A 22,270-nucleotide genomic window follows, 5' to 3' on the forward strand; every position below is an offset into this window, starting at 1 on the left:
TCAGGTAAACAAGTAATTCCACAAGCAGAAATCACAGGCCATTAAAACCAGCCTTCACTTCCCCCCTGCATGATACCCTCCCAATTCCATAATTGTCCCCCTCCAAAAAAAAACCAACAACTCCCAAATTCTCCCAAGTCCCTGCTGTTCCCTGCCACCCAGCCACAGGTTTAATTTCCTTGCACATAGCCTGAAGCGAAGCAGCACGCTGCAGGTGCACTGAACCTGACAAATTACAACAAATCTTATCGACACCTTCGTGACAGTCCCCAGAAACCGGGTGGCTGCTGAAAGGTTGCGTGTATTTTGCATTTTACAAGACTGCTCGGCAGAAAGACGGGTTGAAATGCGACGATGAGCATTAGGGTATTAAGGAAAAGCAGCCTCTCCTTGTCTGCAGGTGTTACAGCACAGCAACAAGCAAAACAGATGTTATCTTCCTCGCTGCCGAGAAGCCCGAATCCTGTTTACACTCCCAAGTAGCACATTAGCATAAAAGAATCAATTCACCTCCTGATTTCTTTCAATACCACACAATCTGCAAATAATTTTTAAGGGGGGACACTTCAGAAGACAAGTGACTATTGTATAAACATTTTTAGAAAGCTCACACAAAACAAATCTTTATTCTTTGTCGCAGAAAATAAATACAGGTGCATATTTCATATGCTTTTCTATAAAAGCACTCCTACAAAATCACTTAACTGCATACAACAGTACAACCTTTTTGGCTTTTAAAATGCAAATATTATACAGTCACTTCATTTTATTATCTTTTAAAGCACTTGTAGCAAGCAGCTTTGGAAAAGGAATGCTTAATTTAGAAGCCAAATTCTTGCCTCAAGTGTTTTGTGTTTGTTTTTTTGTTTTTTCTTCCCCCCACTATGTATATAGTGCAACTAACCTAAAAGCAACTAGAACAGTTTTTTGTAAAATGTTATCCCTTCCCTCCCCGTCCCTCCCCAAAAAAAAACTGCAAAGAAAAAATTGCTCTTAAAAACTGTTCTACCTTGATACTTAAACCGAGAGGAAACAAAAAGTGGCTCAATAGAAATATTCAGATAAGCACGATGCTTCACAGCTCTTTATCTGTTCGCTTCCAGTTTGGCCCGGGTGTTTCTTTAGACTAAAAAGCATTAATCATCCAGTCCTATATTTCTGAAAAGGTACGACATGGACTCCCCGTTATGGATCCTGCGAATGGCTTCTGAGAGGATCATGCTGATATCCACAGTCTTGATTTTAGGGCACTGGAGTTTCTGTATTTCGTGGGGAATCGTGTTTGTAACAACCACCTACAGAAAGAAAAAAATTTAGAAAGTCTTAACAGCTTCACGCTTTCCACCTCCCATATCAGAACTGCGAAAGGGAATGTCTGTCCTCCAGACCCCAGGAAGCCACCCTTGCTGATAACAGAACAAGATTTTACATTACTGTCAGGATCCAAATCTTCGGAAGAGCTATGCATTGCTATACTGCGTATCCATGGATACTAATGGCAATATCCTTCCCTCCTTTCATTCTGACACCTAAGGTCAGAGGAAGGTACAAAAATATCCCCCACACTGAAGGGAAAAGTCTGCTTATACCAGCAGTCTGTCGTCTCTCTGCTCTCCCTGGTTTTCCACTGCTGTAGTTTAGGGATATTCTAGTGTACAATTCAACGGTAAGAAAGCCAAAACCCAGCAACATCCCACCTAAGTTCTTAATGCCAGTATATTTTAAGAATTATCGGGAGAAAATTGCTCTTATAAAAAATAAACCAACCAACTAGACCACCTGATTAGCCACTCAGAATTCATGCTTACTTCGTCGATTGCAGATTCCTCTATCAGCCTGGGAGCATCTGACGAGAGCAGGCCATGCGTGGCCATTACGAAGATCTTGTAAGCCCCCCTCTCCTTGAGGGTCTCTGCTGCAGCAAGAAAGCTGTCGACGTCGTCTATAATGTCATCCTGTCAAAACAAGACGTTCTTGAGTCAGTGAAGATTCAACACGCTCTCAGACCAACGTGTAGTCTTAAACTACCTACTGATAATGAACGCAGTGCACCCGGAATGACATTTAATCTTTTTCAAATGTTAACAGTTTATATCTAGTGCAAAATGGGCATTTTCGCTCATGTTGTTCTTCAGACACCTGAGCTCGATGGCAAGCATTAGAGTGGAAAAACAGAGTGTCCAAACCTACTGGAACATCACTCCGTAGTTCACACAATCAGCTTCAGTAAATGTGCAGGCTACTGCCTCATGAGATAAAAAATGCAGTATCAAAAGCCCACCATCAAAGTTCATTTGCTGATAAAGCAAAAATATACTTGATTTCTGTAACTTCAGCATATTTAGTATCATTTATCAGAAGCTATGGAATCTTACTTACCACGATGATAGCTATTCTTCCTCCTACATCTCCAACAACTGTGATGGGTGGTTTTTCCTTGGGAATCAGCACTGATCAATGGCAATTTTTTTAATTTTTTTTACAGAGGCAGAAAAAAAAAGAAAAAAGAAGGTTTATACAATTTACTTCGAGTGTGGAAATGTCAGCTTTGCATGGGTCACCACTGTTTTAGCAAGAAGTGAGGTGACAACTGTTCCAACTATTACAGTGTTGCTGGGAAAAGCACCAAGATTTTAATACTTTTTTTTTTTTTAAGCTTAGTGAAGAAGTATTAACTACATGCAGAGAGCGGCATGCAGGCACAACCAGTTCAATCAGCCTACTGAAACCCAAGCTAGGTTTTCATGCGATGAAGTTTTGCTGGCACAGCTACAGGTCACACCCACGATCAGCAAGGATTCCTTGTCAAGGCTTATGACATTGATCCGGCTCCACACAAAGCCAGCTCAGCTCAGCTTATTAGCTCTGCGTCCCAGAACAAAACTCAAACATTAAAGCCAACTGGCAAAAGTGTGGCCTCTCTGCCACAGGCTCTTCTGACTGACTGTGGTGGCACAGCTCCTCCCACACAGGGCACAGATCTCACGACCATCCCAGCACTAAAACTACGGACAAAAAGCATCAAATAGTAACCGTTCCCCTTCCTCATGTTCTTATAAAGAATCTCTCCTCTTTGACGGTGCCATCACTGTCCCCCTCTCCCAAAAGCACAAAAAGCAATAGGTGAATACTCTCACACACAAACTTACTTACTGGGTATCTCTAAGCTGGGATGAATAGCAGCTACGTTTTTGGCTGTAGGTGGTGAGTGTCGGCCGTCCACCATGTCAGACTCAGCATCTTGAGCTTCCCCATGAATGACAGCAATTCCCAACCGTAAGCGCTCAGCAAATGACTGTGCCCTGTAGAGAAAGGGTTAAAAAAATGATCCTAAAATCATAAGAAAATACCTAGAAGAAATCACCTATCCCACAGCATCTTGTTTTCACCAGCCCTGTGAGAGTCGAAATAACCTTGAAAGCATCCACACTGGCCTTGCAAGCATCAGGGCAAATGCCGCAAAGTCACACAAATCTGATTATTCCTTTCTGTTTTGCCCAGCAGTCAAAAAACATTTCCTGGCTTTCAGCATTCTTGAGATCCCATGCTTTAGCTGGTCTCATCTAACAGTCACCAAGAATAGCCTAGATGTCTGGGTTGCCTATATTTAATTAAATAGGAAAAAATATTCAAATGAAAACAGAAAACAAATATTCATCTATTTATTTTTAGCAAGACGTGGACTAAGTAAGACAATATCCCAGACCTTCTCACACGTAACCTTGGATATCCTACAGAAAAGAAATCAAAATCATTTTGCCTGACAAGCTACTCTTGAAATTTAAACAGCTCGGATTTCTACAAACTTACAAAAAGTTCCTTCGCCATGCAGCATTTATTTGACTGAAGTTAGGAATTTAGGTAATGAAGTTTAAGGTTAGCTGGATGAGTGTGGAAAGCAGAGTCAGGAAAATGGGAAATGCAGACAGAACTCGTAACCCGGACATGGCAAGCAGCAAGTAAAATGCAGCAGTGACATTCGCCCTACCTTACCTTGCATACCCCGGAGCTCAGCATCTAGCCTGCACCAGCGACCTGCTCTCCTCGTGGTCAAAGTGAGACCAGCACGTCACTTTGTTCTAACCTTAGTATCTAGGACCTGTGGCCTGAATCACTTCCTTTAACCTTAAGCCTGGCTTCACTATCCAAACAACTCCACCGAGTTATTTGCTCATTGTGATGCTCAGTTAATTAAAATTGGAGAATCTTCTGCCCTGTGGTTGTCATACAGTTATTTTTTTCAAGAAGTTAAATACAGATAAATTATGATTCCATGCATATTTAAGAGTTATGACTTCGAAGGCGTAATCGTATCAGTGAAACTACAATAATGATTTAAATATGCAATATTACATTGAATAAAGTTCAAAACAACAGTAAAATGATTTATTCATTTTCCAATAAGCTCAGAAGCTCCTTCAGGAGTAAGTTCTCCTTCACAAGCAGACATTCGTCTGTGAAGCTTGTCCTTAATTAGGCCGAGGTGTTCCGCCACCCTTGTCCAAACACAATGCACCTCCCTCAGACTACTCTGAAATGCTCACATGCACACGTGAAGAAGCTGTACAAACACAGCTCTGGGATGCTCTCCTGCAAAAGTCTCCTTTCCTATACATGTGCAACTCAAGTGAGGTCATTTGCTGGCATACACAGTTACTTGACAAGCATGAAAATGCTTCAGCAAACGCCTGCCTACACCCAAGAGACAATACTGACACCAAATAAAGGAAACAAAGACAAGAAAACGTAAAGTAATTGGCCAAAAGAGAAAAAAATCACTTAAGTACTACCATTGCGAAACAAAGATGGCAATTTGTTCCCCTCACTGTACTTCTACAAAGTAAAGCATTTTGGATTTACTATATAAAACAATGATTGTTTGCTTTTACAAAGAATATCATGACTCCTTGGCATCAAAGACTAGGTAATGTCTCAGCAATTTATTAGTTTGTCACCACAGCAAATAAATTCTCTCTTAAATCATCATCCAACTCTTTACCACCTTCTCGGAGCGGTATAACTCTAGAGATTAGGTAAAGCGAACCAAAAAGCTACAGGAATTAAGAACAATTGTTTGGCCAACAAGAACTTCACAAGGAAAGCAGTCTCAACCATCAAATCCTGTTCCACCACGCTAGGCTGTAAGTCAGCCACACTTAGGATCTGATCAACCACGTTCTGAGCTGTTTGCTAAGCAATTACTTTGGATTAGTGGTGTACCACTTCTAGTGATTTTTCTTCATTCACGGTAGGAAATTCATAACGTAAATGTACACGAGTATTACATCATGTAATTAAATAGCTTCTTTATCAGAAGCACTGCACTGATTTACCACATCAGCTTGTTTTTTTTAACCTCCGTTTAGATTTATTACGATTTTGTGATGATGTAAAAACTGCACATCTGAAAGTGTAGGTGGCAGGGGGTTGCAGGCTGCATCTTTTAACTGTTAAATATCTGTCCTTCACTCGACCCTAAGAACAAAATGAGGATAGAGATTTCCTGCTCTAACACAAGAGAGCAGATCGTACCCACCTCTTTGCAGACGCAGGTGATTTGGCCACAATTACAGCATTCCTGTAGTCTGGTATCTGTAGCAAATAACAGATAGCAATGTCTACTTCGTATCTTCAGACAAATTTCAACTCAGTAAGAATCAAAACTTCATTTTGCCAAAAGAATTTTAAGCATTTAATGTTTTACCTAACGTAAGAAAGCAATCTCAAGAATCCATGGTACATATTGAGAGTTCACATCTCAGGAAATTCAGATATTAAGCAAATTCAGATTTTAGCTTAAAGTTGTACCTCTCCCAAACACCACATTATATACAGATCACACAAAAGTAACCACCTTAGAAGAACGTATGGACTACGCAGGCAAATGTTAAAAAACAGGAAACCATCAAAACTAAAGCTTCCTGTTCGACTTAAGTTGTCTGGTGCATGCACACAACAGTCTTGAATCACTTGAAAACACAGCATTTAATCCATTTCCTCATTTCAGGGTTGTTTTTCAAAGTAAACCAAAAAAGAAGACCGGCCTCTCCACATCATATGACTCCTTACAGGGACTATTAAAAGGAATAAAAATTCTACATTCACTGCACCCATACAGGAGCCACGAGCTGTCACTCCACTGCTGGCACTTCCAGACCTTCCACCAGCAGCCTGGGCTCACTTTGGTATCTCACTGCAGCCCCTTCCTTGCGAACTCAGCACTTTCCCTCACTGCACTGCCCTGGGACACTCTGTGCCAGAGCGCAGCACACACAGAACCTGTCTGGTCTTGCAGCAGTTGTCATAATAATGCACAGCCACTCGCAAGTCCTGCAGAGCACATCCAGTCCCAGGGAACCCCACTATTGCAGGCCTGAAGCCTCTTGGCTGTTAGATCTGTTAGAGCTGTCACCTGATAAATTTGGAGGGACAGGACCCTGACATGGAGCTCACATTCTTGCTGCCAGACGTTAAATAACAGCTCCAAAACACAGAAATACTCATTTTTTACAACTACAAGCAAGGTAAGTTTTTCCACAGCCTCATCCTCAAACGCACACCATACTTGCTGAGTGTTTCCAAAAGCATTCTATCTGAAAGAATTTTTTCCCATGCTGATTTAACTTCTGAATTTTGGCAGGGGCCGAACCAATTGAAAATGAGAGCTTTTCAGAGGACGAGTCAGGCAGCATTAATAATCCACAGTGCTACCAACTCCACCTACAATACTGGGAATTCAGCATGTTCTGTCCTTTACAAATGCTTAGTTAAACAACAGGCTATGAAGATTAGCATGATGGAAGGTATGGACAAGGCAGGGCCTGTCATTTGACATAATAAAGGCTTTGATCTTGTTCAGACATCATTGCCTCATTTTTCCCCTGCCAAATTATCAAATTTGTTCGAAATGAAGTCAGAAAGCCAGAAATGTCATCCGAGAGACAGCAAGACATCAACAGCTCCTAGTAACAAAGAGCTATGTCACTCCGAGATTAACGAGTCACTCTGAGCTTAACGTGTACACATAAGGAAGACAGAAGACACTAATTATAAATATTTGCTAGGCATACAAAGGAAAACCACCAAATTATCCGTACACAAATGAGTTTCACTGATTGGACTGACTTCATCCCAGAAAATCAAATAACTCCCTTCACACCTACACATAATTTTCTGACAGGGAACGACTGTACGGCCTCATCCTCTCAACTTTCAGCTAAGTGCTTTGTAAGTGACCTCCGTTCTTATCAAGCTTGACTCTATTTCATGCTATTCAACATATCCCATCACAACTCCCCCTTGAAACATTTTTCATCCTTTAGTATTGACAGTGCAAGATTTGCAGCAAGCTGCTGTCACCGGGAGCTTGAGATGAATACTAAATTCTTCCGGAGCAGCACGGAATGAATCTTTCACAAAAGGGATACTACACATCACTTGGCTAGTGAAGTACTTGCTAGCACATATCCTGTGTGATCAGGTAGGTTCAGTCAACCTCTGTTTTAGCAAGTCATCTCATGAACAAGCAGAGGAATCAAGAAATTAAAAGCTGAAAGGATCTTTTAAGTCCTCTCTACACATACTTCAGCAGGGCTCTGTGAATGTTCATTTGTTAGAAAGCACCAGGAGAGCCAGACTCAAAGCTGCAGCAAATCTTCCTAAAACGTTAAGACTTTGGGTATCAAGATGTGCTTAAAGACTAAACTGGGAACGTGGCCTTGTTACCTACCATAGTCCACAGGTTCAAGTAACATACAACAGCACAACTTGTCTTCAGTCTACATATCTGGCTTTCCACTTTTTTTTTTTTTTTTTTAACTTATATATTGATTACAATATGCAATACTTCTGTCTTGGTGCACAAGATGAATGACTGTGGCAAAGCCAGAGCCAGGAATTTTGTTCTATCATCTTCCCTCTTTCTCAGACAGACAAATTACCAAACAAATTGTAATGACACATTCAAATGGTAACTGATTCCCCAACAAACTTTTAGAAGTATCATAAAAAATACTTTTTTTTCCTTCTTTTTTCAAACTAAGGCACTTCTCTCTCTTTACAACAAAAATGCTTGAGTTCAAAAAGTAAGAGCAAACTATACGTTTTCTTCTCAGCAGGAGGAAAAGATTTGCTTTCTTCCAAATGATGATTAGGCAGACATAATCCACGTCTTACACCTACAATTACCAACTGCACAATTTGTCCACATGAATCTATCAGTAGCACTTCTCAAAGCACTTTATAAAAGTAATATCCATTTCAAAGATGGAGAAATGGCTGCACAGAACATCAGAAGTTAAGCTCCCTCAAGTCAAGACATGCTTGAACAAACAGCAGGTGGAGATTTCCCCACAACAGAAGTCATCTGTTCTTATTTTCAGATTAGGATGGATAGGCTCTCATCGTTTACAAGTTAGCCTGCAAAATATTTTCATAATGCTATATAAATTACACCTACACCAGCATTCCATCCTGTAAATAGCAAGGAAATTGGAAACAGAAAAGGAAGAGGATACTCAGAATAGAAAAATGCTCTTTTATATACATGTATTACTTAGCAGGATATGTATAAGATGACAGAACAGCATCCTTACATGGAAAATAAAATGCCAGTTCTTCATGAAAAGGAAAATCAGGCCTCTCTGGGAAGGAAAAGAACCAACACACCACTTCCTGCCCCAACATGACCCTCCCCCCTTTAAAATTCTGTTTGAATTGTTAATCTTTTCACAGGAATTTCACAAGCCTTGAGACGTTGCAAAAAATAATTAAAACAGCGTAAAGTAGGCCTTCCTCACCTCTTCCTGGATGTACTGTAGTAAAAATGGAGATGCTCTCAAGTTATCAACTGGAATATTGAAGAAGCCCTGTATCTCCTTCTGATGTAAATCCATGGTAATGAGATGAGTTAGTCCTTAAAAAAAGACGCATGAAGAAGCCGGTCAGGAAAAGTGAGCAATAACAGATACACTTTATTTCTCTAGTAAGTTTAACAAGTTTGTTCAGAACAAACTCTCTAAGCTACATTAAAACAAGAACATTATGCTACATGCTTTCAGTAAGCCTAGTAACTACCTCCCTTTTAAATACACAAGGGTTATCCCTGCTTCCCAATTGCTACTGTGTCTTCAACAAGCACCTGAGAACAATCCCCATAACTGAAGCAGTAGTGCCACACTGAGGCAGGTATGCTCCTGCTCCATTTACACCTGACAACGTGGAACCATGAACAAGATAAATGGTCCTCTACCACACAGTGGGACACGGTAAACATTGGAGTTCTGAACTCCTCAGAAAGGGACCCAAATTCTAATCACTGCCACATTTCTTCTCTCACAATAAGAACCCGATCACAGTGTTCATTTTAACTGCCAATTCTTCCCAGGGAAAGAAAGCAAAAGGAAAGAAGCAGGAAATAAAGTGTCTTAATGGCTGAAAATGCACAAACTCATTCTCCCACCTCGACTCAAATGTAAAGGACAAACAAAATATTCAACAGCTAAGACAGACAGACTAGAAATGACAAAGTACAACTGCTCAAAAATGTAAGAAAGGCCAAGAACAGCATTATGAGGGAGGGATAGCACAGCCCAAAGCAGCAGACTCATCTTGCCAGTACAGTAGGATGCGATGTAAAATGGATGTTGCGAGATGTATTTGTTTTTAAATGAACTCACCATCTAGAAACATCTCTAGTTATATTCTATGCGTACTTCAAACTTACTAAAAATAACTGCAAAGTTTTTCAACAAAGTCCCACCTTGTGCACAGACCTCTTTGGATCTGAGCGCTGCCCGTGGGACCCCCCATTTCCTTGATTATTCCACAACAACCTGCATTCTTACCAGCCTTGCACATCATTGAAGCCAGTAATTTAGAGACAATGGAGCCCCTTTTTCTCATCTTGCACTGCTTGCTGTATGGGAAGTAAGGAATCACTCCAATAATGCTTTTGGCACAGGATGTTTTACAAGCGTACACCATGATCAGGAGTTCCATGATCGTAGTATTCACATCCCTGGAATGAGAAGCGTCTAGTTCTGTATTCAGGCATAAAAATCCTGCAGCTGAATTCAATACAACATCTACATCCATTACTTCACTGTATTAGAGTGTGAGATCTTCATTGCAAATCCAGCTGCACACCTAAGGATGTAAGCGTCCTGTACCCAGCATTTTAATTCTTTACTAGAATTACATTTCATTATTATTTTCACTTTTTTTTTTTTTTGGTCAATTCAGCACTTTTCAGCATACCCCATTTTCAGGCTTTTGGTAATACAGCATGTTGCTGTGACAAACTACACCATATTTTTTTTTTTTATCTCCAACATCTATTTCTATTGCTCACAAAGCAAAATAGATGTATTTTTCAGTATCGATAACCCTTAAAAAAAAAAAATCAGATTTACAACATAGTTCTATTTTGTTCAAGCCAACAGCAGGCTAAATATTTACTAACTGTCATCTATTTTCTGATCTAAATGAGGAGACAGAGGGTATCTATAGATGAGAACCAGTCATCAACTAAAGGACCTACTATCTTTGGTGCCATTAGAAATCAAAAAAAGTCTGTATTTTTAAAGTTCTTTTCACAAAAACAACAAAACTGTTTTCTGAGTCACACGACACATTGCCTAGGAAATGCTCCTCCTACATTTAGAGCTTTGTGATGGTGCTGGAGCCATGGTAGCTGAAAAGGGAGGAATTTAAAGAGAATGTCATGAGCAAAAGAATGCACTTAGCGAAAGAACACAGAAACCATGGGGAAGGTTTCGTTGACATTTTCATTGAAAATGAAAATAGAAGTTGGCTTACATTGAAGTCTTCTTTGTGCATGTATCAAAACAAAAAAAAGCACACAAAGAGAAGCCTCTATAATTAATCTAAGCTTATTATACTGTGTCACATACATAATATGCAAAGAAAAGTTAGAACAGAAGCATTCCTATGGATGGTCCACATCAAAACGCTTGTACAGTGTCTCTCAACAGCTACTCACTTTGAAACTGTCTGGATGATGAACACATCCTTCCCTCTCACAGACTCCTGGATCTGCACTCGTGTTTCTGTTAAGAGAAATAGGTAAGATGTGAGGAGCAAGATGCAACGGAATCAAGAAACGGGCAGTGATAAAGGCAGATCGTAGGTAGGTAAGTTTCCAGTTCTGCCCGTGAAATGCTCACCTCTGTTTGGCTCTTGATAAACCTGAACCTTCCCCATCTCAACCCCTAATCGCCTGCAGGAGAAAAATTAAAACCAGAAGTCAGTAAGTGAAAATGAAGAGCTAAATGAATGCAAAGCCCATTAAAGTGCAAAACCATTAAAGCAGTTGTGACAGTTACTGAAAATGCCATATATGAGGAGAAAAACAGGAAAAGAAACCCCAAACACTAAAACCAGTTGCACTCTCTCTGTATCTATACAGACAGATGACAACGGACATTCACAATGCTTAAGAGTCCACTTTTAAAGCATCCTTTTCCATAGACAAATGTCAGTCTGGAGTGAATAGGAAATCTGAGTGTCTGCTGTGTTTATTCCATTTCAATATTAGTACAGCCCATCACCACTAAAAAAAAAAAGTAGGAAGGAATACGATAGGTATGTATGCCCAAGTTCTTCGGAGGCATGATGCCTTTCTATATGTTCTGAAGCTATTCATGTATTTAAAGCTAATAAATGTCCCCATCTAAAACGAATAGTGAGGACAGATCTAGCTTTGCCCCTATGAAAACTCTGTTACAAGGAGATTGCGAACATGCTGAAAACTCATGCCCCGAGTATTTAACACTACCCAAACATTCATTTTCCTGCATTCACAACAACATACTGCAGACAACCACAACCTGTCACTGAACAACTTAATCACAAGTTACTTTCTTTGTTATCGACCTGTTGAAATAGGCTGTGCAATACCGTACACCAGATGTTCATCCCAGCTGTGATAGCTTTCCCGTGTAACTACCACAAAACAGAGAAATCGGTCTTCTCTAAAAGAAGTCCCCTTACAATGGCACCAAGATCCCAAGCTGGCCTGGAGGCAGGTTTTACTTACTCCGCAATCCTCTTTGATAGTTCCATGCATGATGAATTGGAATTAGCTGAAAACAGCACCAGTCCTCCCTTCGTTATATTCATGTTGGCCCCAATTTCAGTTGATGGCACACAAAACATCAAACCTAAGTTGTCTTCCCACTCCTAGAAGACTGGAAGAGAGCAAAAGCTTTAAAAATCAAAAACGGAGAAATTTTATCTGTTTAGACAGTGAAGGGTTTCTCATAATCCTGTACTCTCCATCATTCTTACTATTTACCAACATTTTAATAGCACACACAGATATCCTTATAGAGGTTTGTGGCCCACAACCTACACTGTTTACAAGCTAGCTCAGCACACCCAGCAATGGGGCACAAAGAACAGACTTGTGCCTCTCTTGCCTTCCTTCTCCTGTCCCCAAGCTTCACACACCCACCAGCAAAACGCTTCAGTAGAGGCCTCCAAAGGATCTCTCCTTGACAATATCTTAACAGTTGGTTATTTATTTATTTGCTTATTAAATGCTTTCCTCAGGCTATCATCTAGCAGCATAGATTCTCTTTTCCAGTACCCTTTCTAGAACTGAGCAATGCTGACTTTCAAAATCACAAAGCCAGTCAGAGGTAGAACTGAGCCAAGAGAGCCCTTAGGTCCTAACTCTCTGCTAAATTGACTAGAGGCGTCTATTTCCATAGCTGTACATCTTTCCACCTCTTTTCAATAAATTATAAACTTACAAATAAGGATGAAATGTAAGGAAGAGCTCAGTAAAGCTGGTAGCTGTAAATAATGCTCTCTTGCACAAGGCATCCACTTGATGAAGCAGCTGTTGTCATTCTTTGATACTAATATTTCTCCTGTGAAAACAGGAGAAAAACATCAAGAGGAAATCTATACATTTTCCCCCAAAATAAAAGCAAACACCACTACTTGATGGGATTCCATCTTCACACTTGTTATTCTTTTTTGAAACATCGTATTTTCATGCCCTATTCTCACATAACGTTTTGTTCAAATAAAAGAAACAATCATGCTTACCAGCAGCCAAAAAAGTCCAAGGCTGCAGCACCTCACTTATGTATAAATAGCTCATTTGTGTAGCATTTTAGCATTAAGTAGGGGGCTGAAAATATCAAATAGGAGCTGTGTAATTCAAAACAAAATGAATGGGAGCTCAGATAAATCAATAACTTCCCTGGCAAACATCTCCCTATGGAGAAACCTAAATTCTTCAAGTCACCTGTAGCTGTTCTAAAAAACTGAAGGCTTATTGACTACCAAGTGCTCCCAAAAAGCATTTAATTTTCATGCTTAGGGGAACAGCTGGCTAGCTCTGTTATAAAACTACCCCAGCCCACCTCTGCAACCTGCCATACACTTGCTTGGCTTGGCCCAGTCCCAGCAGTGTACCCAATTCATCCTCTGTCGGGATCCAGGGTCAAGTCAGGAACTTCCTAACGCCAACCCCTTCACAAAGAGGCCGCGCTATGCTCAGCTGCTGTGAACGAAAACCTGCCCTTTGCCAAAACTTCCCAAACATGCAGAAAGAGCACGAACAGGGACAACCTCAGCAATGGAATTTGAATGCCCAGTTGTTGACTCCATTAAACCCAGTAGGATCCCTATACCTGGCTTCCTGGTACATCCTTATCTTACGTATGTATGTATGTGTATATACATATATATATATATACACACACACACCCTTACCCTGGAATACCACAATCCCATATCCTATACCATTAAAAAAAAATAATAATTCATTTCTGCCTGTACTTTCAGACATTTGTGAAAAAATAAATAAATAAAACCAACACCCAACTCCTAAAAGGCAGTGGTTACAGACATCCAGTCTAAAGCTTACCTACACCCATCCCAAACCAGGCTCCCCACAATTTAAGGGAAAATAAAAATCAAATTCCATTTCCTAGCTCATGTTTCTTCCTTCGTTCCACTACACACTTAACCTCCACAGCTCCCAGGTGGCCTGCCAAACATCCCTAATGGCGTTAAAGACATCTTAAAACCACGTACTGGGCATGTACTAGAAATGCTTTTAGGTTTTGGAACATCCCCTGAAGTACCCTTCTTGTATGATCAGATGGGAGCAACATAAAGACGGCTTTCAGATAGTACTGGAAATATTTACATGGTGGTTTTTAATGACGATTTCTTTCCAGTTGTTACCTCTTTGCTGCATGGATTAAGAAAATGAGGGGAATTAAGAAATGTGCTGAAAGACAAGTTTTTTCCTGTTCATCACTCAGGATGTATTTTACTCCACAATACGATGCTGACATTCACAAGCAACACCAAAGATGTTTTTTCTTATAACCACAGGCCAAGGACTTCGCTTGCGGATGTACTTCAGCAGCAACAAGTGGGCTACGCTGTGTGTGAGGCAGGAAGAAGTCCTGTTGCAGAGTAACGCTGATGTATCAAACTTTAGAAGGGTATTGGGATGACAGCACGCTCACAAAAACTTTATTAGGGGTGTAAAGACATGAATCCACAAATGTACATGGGACCACAAACCTCTCTGGCTTGAGGTGGGCAGGTCTTCCAAGCCAACATGGACTGGAAGAGAATGCATGCATCCAATGCAGGCACTGCCCACAAACTCCTACCTTTTCTTTCGGGCTGCACACAGCTACACAAACACGTGAGGATGGGCACAGTTACAGGACTGGATGTCCATGAGCTTTATTCCCACCTGCTTCACCTCCACAGCATGAGCACACCAACAGCCGCTGAGGCAAAGATAAACTGCCTGGGACCACCACAGCACCACTCCTGGGATCCCCAAGGGCTGTGGGGGGGGAGACCGGACCCCCCCACACACACCCCACTCCCCACGAGGGGATGCAATACACCCCAAAACCAGGGCTGTGTCCCCCGGGACTACATGGCAAGAGGGTCGCCCCTTCAGCCCCACACCTCCCTGTGTCCCCCAGCTGCTCCTGGTGGGGGGCTGCACACCCCCAGCCCCCCTGCACCTCAGGATCCCCCTCCCCTCCCTCAGGGGGCCTGGGGGCTGCTTCCCCTTTCACCTGAGGGAGCGAGGAGCCCCCGGCTGCCCTGGGGAGGAGAAAAGAGAGGAAAAAAAGGGGAAAAAGGGGAAAAAAAGCGCAAAAAAAGAGGCTCGCTCCCTCAGAGCCCCCTGAGGCGAGGCCCTCGCAGCCCCTTCCTCAGGCGGCGGACCCTGTGTGAGGAAAGGGAGGCTGGGGGGGGGGGCGCTGTGAAAGGGGGCACCCTGCCCTCACGCAGCCGCTTGAAGCGAGACTGATGGAGCTCCAGGAGCCCCTTCGGTTAATGCCTTACCTGCCGGCTCCGGCCCCCCGGCCCCGGGTGAAGCGGCCCCGGCCGGAGGGGTCGGGGAGAGGCGGAGGCAGCGGCGGAGCTCGGCCCCTCCGGTTGCGCCGCTCGCAAGATGGCGGCGGCGCCTCACGGGGGGGGAGCGCGAGGGGCGGGCGCGAGGCGACGCCCTCACCCCCCCCGCCCCCCATCCCCCGCCGCCTTTCCCGCCTAAGGCTGAGGGGAGCTCCCCGCCGCCGCCATCTTGGCCCCGCGATGGTGATGGGGAGTGTGTGGGGGTTCCCGTTAATAAAGCTGCTTTTTTTTTTTTTTTTTAATCGTTTTTTCTCCTTTTAAATGCCACCCGAGGTGGGCGGCGGCCCCCTCTGGTTTGCGAGAGCCCCCTCGGAAAGGTGTAAGGAGGCAGATGTCCGTGGTTTTGCTCCCATGGGGTGGCTGGATGCGCTGCTGTGGGCTCCGCCAGCACAACGGAGGGGCTTCACCATCCCCAGCTTTTGCTATCTTATCCAACAGTGCTTGCGGAGAATAAAGATGTTCTGTAAAGTCAAAAACAGTAGCAAAAAGTGGTCCTTCAATTCCTTTATAAATACTGTCCAAAGCATGCACAATTTGTCTGGAGTCCGGTGTTCCCCCCCCCCCCCCCCCCCCCCCAACACTTGGGTTAAATTGAATGAATGTGCATTTTATCTCATTTGCAGCAAGAGGATGGGTTAAGTCACTCTTTAAAAGCCCAGGTTTATCACAGGACAGCATCCATGACAAAAGCTATGTGTACTTTCACTCCTTGGACAAACTTTAGAGTCATCCTGCATAAATTCAGGAGGATAAGGCTCTTGCCAGGGTTATCCATCTGTCCCTTCTTCCTCCCTCCCCTCCAAGTAAATACTCAAGCACCAAACCTTTTTCCTTTTCTGACCCTTTTTCCCCTAGCTCTGTGGCTAGAAGCTGTTTTAAGTTGTGCTTTTCAGTGTGCCCAAGATCAACAGCACTTTATTACATACGGATCAGAATTTTTAGCATTTAGAGTAAAGGTACAGATCAGGTATTTCTCATCACAGCGTCTCTCATAACTGAATTATATTTATTTATTCCTGGACTGCAACATACAAGGTGCATTTGAGCAAGGCCTGGAACACCTGGACAGATACTTACATACCATGAAAGAGGAAGGAGAGGCACAGCTGCCAGGACTTCTCACCAGATGCACCTGAAAAACCAACAACTTTTGGTTTAATATTTCAAAACAGTTTCTGCCATTATGAGCTGTATTTTCCACGTTAAGTATTCACACACCAGTGCTTCCCCATTGCTCACAGCATTTGCTTCTTGCATTCTAACACTTCATCAGTTGTCTCTTTTTCCACTTCCAGCAGTCAAAGCCGGGCAGGAGAGCAATTTAACCTGGAGCAGCTGCCAGGTGCAGAGCTCTCCGCTCGTAGCACTCTCAAAAAGCAAAGACATCTGTCTGAAATATGTGAGCAGGGAGACCGTAAGCTTGTTTGTGCCCTCAGAGACACAATGCTGCAGTCATTCTGTGTTTCTGGAGCATCTCTTTGACTCACGCTGCTAAGCATAAGGAAATGGGCCTCACCCTCCCCACCATTTCCAGTCTGCATTTTTCTGATTACATGCTGGTGTTCCCACTGTCAATTTAGGTTCACTGATCTTTGTATTTCAAAGATCTTTGCTTTGTTTTATTTTGTTTGGGGGAAAAGGAGTCTTTGAGCTTTTTGTTAGCCTCTTCACAGCAGCAGAGATTTCTCTTAACATCAGTCTTCATCGCAGGATTTCACTACAGGCTGGCATGGCAGAGCAGTTTAAGGCAGAACAGCTAGAAACAACACATATTGAAGCAATGACCCATAATGTAATTAGCAGCCTTCCCCAAAAGCATTTTTCAATACCCTGGGGACACCCAGAATTTGCTGACTACTTGATTCATGCTGCCCCAAATTCCTGGCATTGCCTAAGCAAACCACAGAACCAGGAACTGAAAAGATTGTCTTCTGATGCCTTTGTTTTCTTAGAGCAAATCAATTTCTTTCCTGTTTCTTTTTTTTTTTTTTTTCCTGATCAGAGGAATGTAAATTTAAATCTCAAGTCCCAACGGAGAGGGATTTGTTAATTTTACAATATGCTATCTAAGAGTTTACAAATAGTTCCTCCAAAATGAGCACCTGGATTTTATTTCGTTTACAATGATCCAATTAGCAATCATCTAAGGAATTCTGAAAAAATGCAGGGTGTGAATATAGAGGCTCAGAGAGATTTGCTGTTCTAAATCCAGATGCAACTCTGGCAGGAAGAAATGTTCATAAATAAATAAATAACTAAATCCACGCCTAGTCCAGCCAAGGTGAAGGGCGCTGCTCCTTTCGTGCTTGGCTGGATGACAGCCTGCATGCATCACCTGAGAAAAGACAAATGCTACTATCATCCAGTCTCCTAAGCTTCATCCATCACTGCTCTGCCAGGTTGTAGTGGTGTTTTTTTGTTTGTGTGAGTGGTGTTTGTTTGTTTTAAATAAAATTGGATATTATACTCCTCTGCCAATCTATGTGATGGTAAGAATTATTAAGCTTGGCATGCTGGAGAAACATTTTGATTTGATCCTAACACAGCCCTGTGAACATGTTTTGTCTCTCCCAACAGTTAGTCCTACAAAGCATCCTGAAGACATCCTCTGCCCTACGTGTGAGCCTGCTGGGATGTTCTGCAGTGCATGGGCACCAAGCACAGCCTGGAGGCCACCACCTCCCATCCCTGCCTCAGGAATGACTGTGTCTGGTTTCCAGAAGATGCCAGCTTGGACATTGCCCAGCTAGTGAGGCAGAACTCTGAGCAGCTATAAACACATTTCTGAATCAAGGGAAGGAAGAGTAATTTTATGATTTCTTTCCCACACTTGATAGTGATCTGGAAAATAGTATTCCCCGCTTCTGGGAACCAAAGAGCCTTAAAAAAGGCCCCAGAGCAGAGTACACATCTTGTCTATGTGAAGGGCTATGTAGGTAGACAGCATTCTTTTTGTTTTATCAAGCATTACTGCCTAACTGTGGCTTGTCTGTCTGCAGGAAATAGGCACCAGCTCTTTCTGTTACAGTCACATTCCTCCTGAGTCATGAAGCTTTGTCTGAAAAAAAGCCACTGAGTTTAGTTTGTTTTCCTGTTTCTAGCAGTGCTCTGAGTTCCAGGTCAATCTGAAATGATTAACAGAGATCTGCTGCATCAGCCTTCAGCATGGGCACGGGGTTATCTCCTATCAGCCTTCAAACAAAGGAGCGAGAGGCTTGTTGGAATAGCCAGTGTTTAACAGGTCACTGCACAGAAAAACGTCTCAGGCTGGATGAAAAGGCAAGAATTTGAACAAACGCTGCCCTGAAACAGAACAGCAGCAGCATCCTTCGCTTCATTCGCATTTTCTCTTTGCCGTGCCTGTCCTGCAAAGCCTGCGTAACACCCGATCGCCTCCTGCTTACAGATGTGGTTTGCCCTTCGATTCTCCATTAGACAAAAGCCATTGAACTGAACAATGAAGCAACGTCATTTTAGGAAAATTGACCGGCTACACAGTGCCAAACATCCCATTGCTCTCTGTCCTGCCCACTGGGTCCTGGTGTGACTTGCCATTCACTATTACTGCACTACGCTACAGCTACTCTACAGGGAGGGAGCGAGCACGCATCATGTCAGTGAAGATAAAGGAAGGGTTCAAATTAGTCATGGGTCAGTGTACAGCAGGCTTGCTCATTAAAGCCGAATTCAGAACAGAAGAAGAGATCCTGTGCCTTACATACACAGATGCACAGAGTGAAGAAAGGTTTGGTGTCCAACTCTGCCCCGTGCAGCTAAGCAGAAACCAGGAGATGTGCAGGGAAGGACCAAAGTGCAACCAGCAGAGACACCCTGTTCCCTTCCCATCTTGGTGCTGACCCTGGGCCAGCAGTAACAGGTTAACTCCTGCACAGGGTGGGATCCTCACCCAGCCGCTACACCAAGAAAAGATGGAGAGACCCTGCAAAGGCTCAGTCCGTGTGATTTACTAACACTATTACCAACGCCTCTCCTTCACAGAAAAGCTTTTTAACAATATCAATCCTCTTACTTGTCGTATTCTTTCCTGCCTAACTTCACCAAGCTCTGGAAGAGGTTCTGCTCTCAGACCTCCCAGCACTGTCTTTTGCTTAGCCTTATCTAACAAGTCCATTCCCCAAACTCAACAATGGGACACTTAAAAGTTTTACTCACCAGGAAGGGTTCACCAGAGGAAATGCAAGGGAACTAGCAGCTTTCACACAGGCTTTTACCATCTCATTAAGTCCTCCTAAATCTCATTAAGTCCTCCTTAATGAGACCTTCCTCACCTGCTGCAATCACCCTCCCATTCGCTACACCCACCATCATGCTGCTGGTGTTTTCGAGGCTGTCTCAGCTCCTACTCCTCCCTCCCTCTTTCCATTTAGTTATTTTTCCATCTGCACTGGGTAGTGAGCTATCACCTTCCCCTGTTCCCTTCCTTGGAGGATAGCTCTGGGCCACAGCTCCGTCCAGAGCATCCTCTGTACTCAGAAGGCACGGGCTTTGTTTTTCTGCCCGAGGGCTCACCATGACAAAGCCTCTAGCCAAAAATCACCCGCCAAGTCCTTCCCAGCTCTTCACTGAGATGTTTTGGCTGTACCGTATCCACCACACTCAACTCCAAAGCATTAAAGACCTCACCAGACTGCTCACCCTGCTCTGCTAATTCACCCCAAACACCCTGACTGCCAAAACTTGCTTATTTTCTGCTCTCCCCGTGCACGGCCCCGAGTGGCTCCGTGCATCCCAGCCCTCTTTATACACGCTGGGCTATCTGCTCACCCACGGATCGGCCCCTCCGCAGGGCCAATCAGCCCCGTGCCAGCAGGGCAGCCAATTTGCACCTTTCCCAATAACTGCAAACACCACAGGGTTCAGGCTGTTCCTGGAGCCCAGCGCCACCCATCCCATCGCATCTGAAAGAGCCTTGAGAGCAAAGCTGCGTCAGAGGGCGGCACAGCTGCCCAAATATTCAACCTCTTGGGATTTTTTACATGCCTTTGGAAATTTCTCTCTCCTTCTTTTTTTATTTCTTTTCATTCAAGCTTTTCTAGACACACACAAGCCAAACACGAATAGCAGAGAGAATGGGCAGCCTGCCTTCTAGTTAGGAATGAGGGACTACCATGACTATCAATGTGATAATGAGACTGAACACAAGGGAATTCGATACGGGGCAGATTTATCTTGGAGCCAGTCCTGGGCATCCCAACCCCGTGCTTGGCTTCTCCCCGTACAGAGGCTCAGGATCAGACCCCAGGTGACAGAACCGTTCCTATCTCGAGTGCATCCTGCGACACAGCTGTGAGCTGAGGGTTACCACCAAGAAAACATTCCCTTCCCCATTTATTTTCCCAACAGTATTTTGACAGCGTGCTCAGAAACAGTGGTCTGAAAGCTCTGCGTGTCCTTCCCCATCCTGCAGGGAGATGTTCAGCTTTGTAAAGTCACACTGTTCTGCTTAGCCGTGATAACGTGCCTCGTAGGGTGGAGGCAACTTCTGGGAGCTGTGGCTCTGAAGTTTGCTGACGAAACAGGGCTGGGATGCCCTGGAGAAGGTGGTGCTCTGTAGGGCAGTTTCCTCCTGTGGCAATTCTTTAGCCCACCCTGACACTCTGCCTCATTTCAATCATGTCCCATGGGAAGCCCGTACCTGCCTCGTATGCCCAAACGACCCAGAAAATTGCTTCTCTCCTCTCACAAGCTGGGCCAATGCTTCAATCCCTGGCCTTTGGGGGTGCTGGGGTGATGGGAGACACGGCAGGAGGCCAAGGCCTTTGTCGCAGCCTCTGAGACATTTGCCACAAGGAATTACGTGGGCTCTGCCAACAGATGAAGAAAAGCCGAAAGAGCAAACTTGGAGCTGCGCAACCTTGACGCTGCAATCAGTGCTGGAGTTCACCACCAGGAGCAAGCAAACAGCCCCGGCGTTGCACAGCGCCGAGCAAACATTGCACTTTTATCTGTGTGACAGGCAGCAATTTGTGGCAAAGGGCAAATTCCCCGATCTCCGCGGGATGATGCATGAATTTCAGGTTAAGCACACGCCTGCCGGTGGGATCACGACCTTCATTTAATATTGCACGGCCCAGCAGACCCGTAATTAATCCCCAGCGTGTTCAAGTGACAGCTCTCGCTCAGCACAGCCATCCACGCAGAAGAGCGAGGTGCCTGGGAATTCATACGCCCAGGCTGGGAGCGTTTCATCTTTTCCTCTGGCTGCTCGGCTCAGCCAGATGACTGAGTTTTATCACGCGGGCAACACAGCAGGCCGGGAAGGTTTTAAATAAGTTTAATGAGGTTTAATATTCGCTCACCAACGGTACAAAAAGTCAGATTTCAGCTACATAAGGACCAGAAGAATGTCAAACACAAACACAGCCAAGCACTGCTCAGAAAGAGTTAGGCTGCTCATCAAACCCAAGTAACCGGAGCACAATCTCATGATTCATCCTGCCACACATCTGGAGAGAGAAAAGATGAATATTTTACTAGCTGGGCCAGATCCTACAAAAATACACGTTGCTATTTCATTTAACCCCGTTTCTTTAAAAGATGCGTCTGTGAGAGTGCTTCTGGATGGATCCCACTGCCTGTCTGAGCGGCTTTTTTTTTTTTTTAATTTAATCATTTTTTACTTAAGCTTTAGCAGCCCGTGCACCAGACTGGTACGATATATGGGAAAGGATGCTTGCTTTCCTTACAGATTTGATTATAAGGGATTTATGGAATAGCTCTTCCCCCTTTCCATCCTCTTCTCTGGACAGCCTCAACGCTGACACAGCCGCACCCGATTTTGCCCCCTGGTGGAACCCCAGAATTTTTGCATCTTGGCAAA

At 43.6% G+C, this 22,270-nt stretch overlaps 1 protein-coding gene across 1 annotated transcript; it reads right to left on the bottom strand.

The window, feature by feature from the left end:
• Window positions 1-577: 577 nt before the first annotated feature.
• PRPSAP2 (phosphoribosyl pyrophosphate synthetase associated protein 2) lies at window positions 578-15,470 on the bottom strand. The gene is made up of 12 exons (XM_032197843.1): window positions 15,361-15,470; window positions 12,777-12,896; window positions 12,059-12,209; window positions 11,187-11,239; window positions 11,003-11,069; window positions 9,846-10,018; window positions 8,799-8,914; window positions 5,537-5,592; window positions 3,154-3,302; window positions 2,380-2,450; window positions 1,809-1,955; window positions 578-1,295 (listed from the first exon to the last, which is right to left on the bottom strand). The coding sequence occupies exons 3-12, from the start codon at window positions 12,175-12,177 to the stop codon at window positions 1,137-1,139; spliced, it is 1,110 nt and encodes a 369-aa protein (XP_032053734.1). The 5' UTR covers window positions 12,178-12,209; window positions 12,777-12,896; window positions 15,361-15,470; the 3' UTR covers window positions 578-1,136.
• Window positions 15,471-22,270: the final 6,800 nt, after the last annotated feature.

Source organism: Aythya fuligula, chromosome 15 (genome assembly GCF_009819795.1).
Source record: "Aythya fuligula isolate bAytFul2 chromosome 15, bAytFul2.pri, whole genome shotgun sequence".
Lineage (NCBI taxonomy): Eukaryota > Metazoa > Chordata > Aves > Anseriformes > Anatidae > Aythya > Aythya fuligula.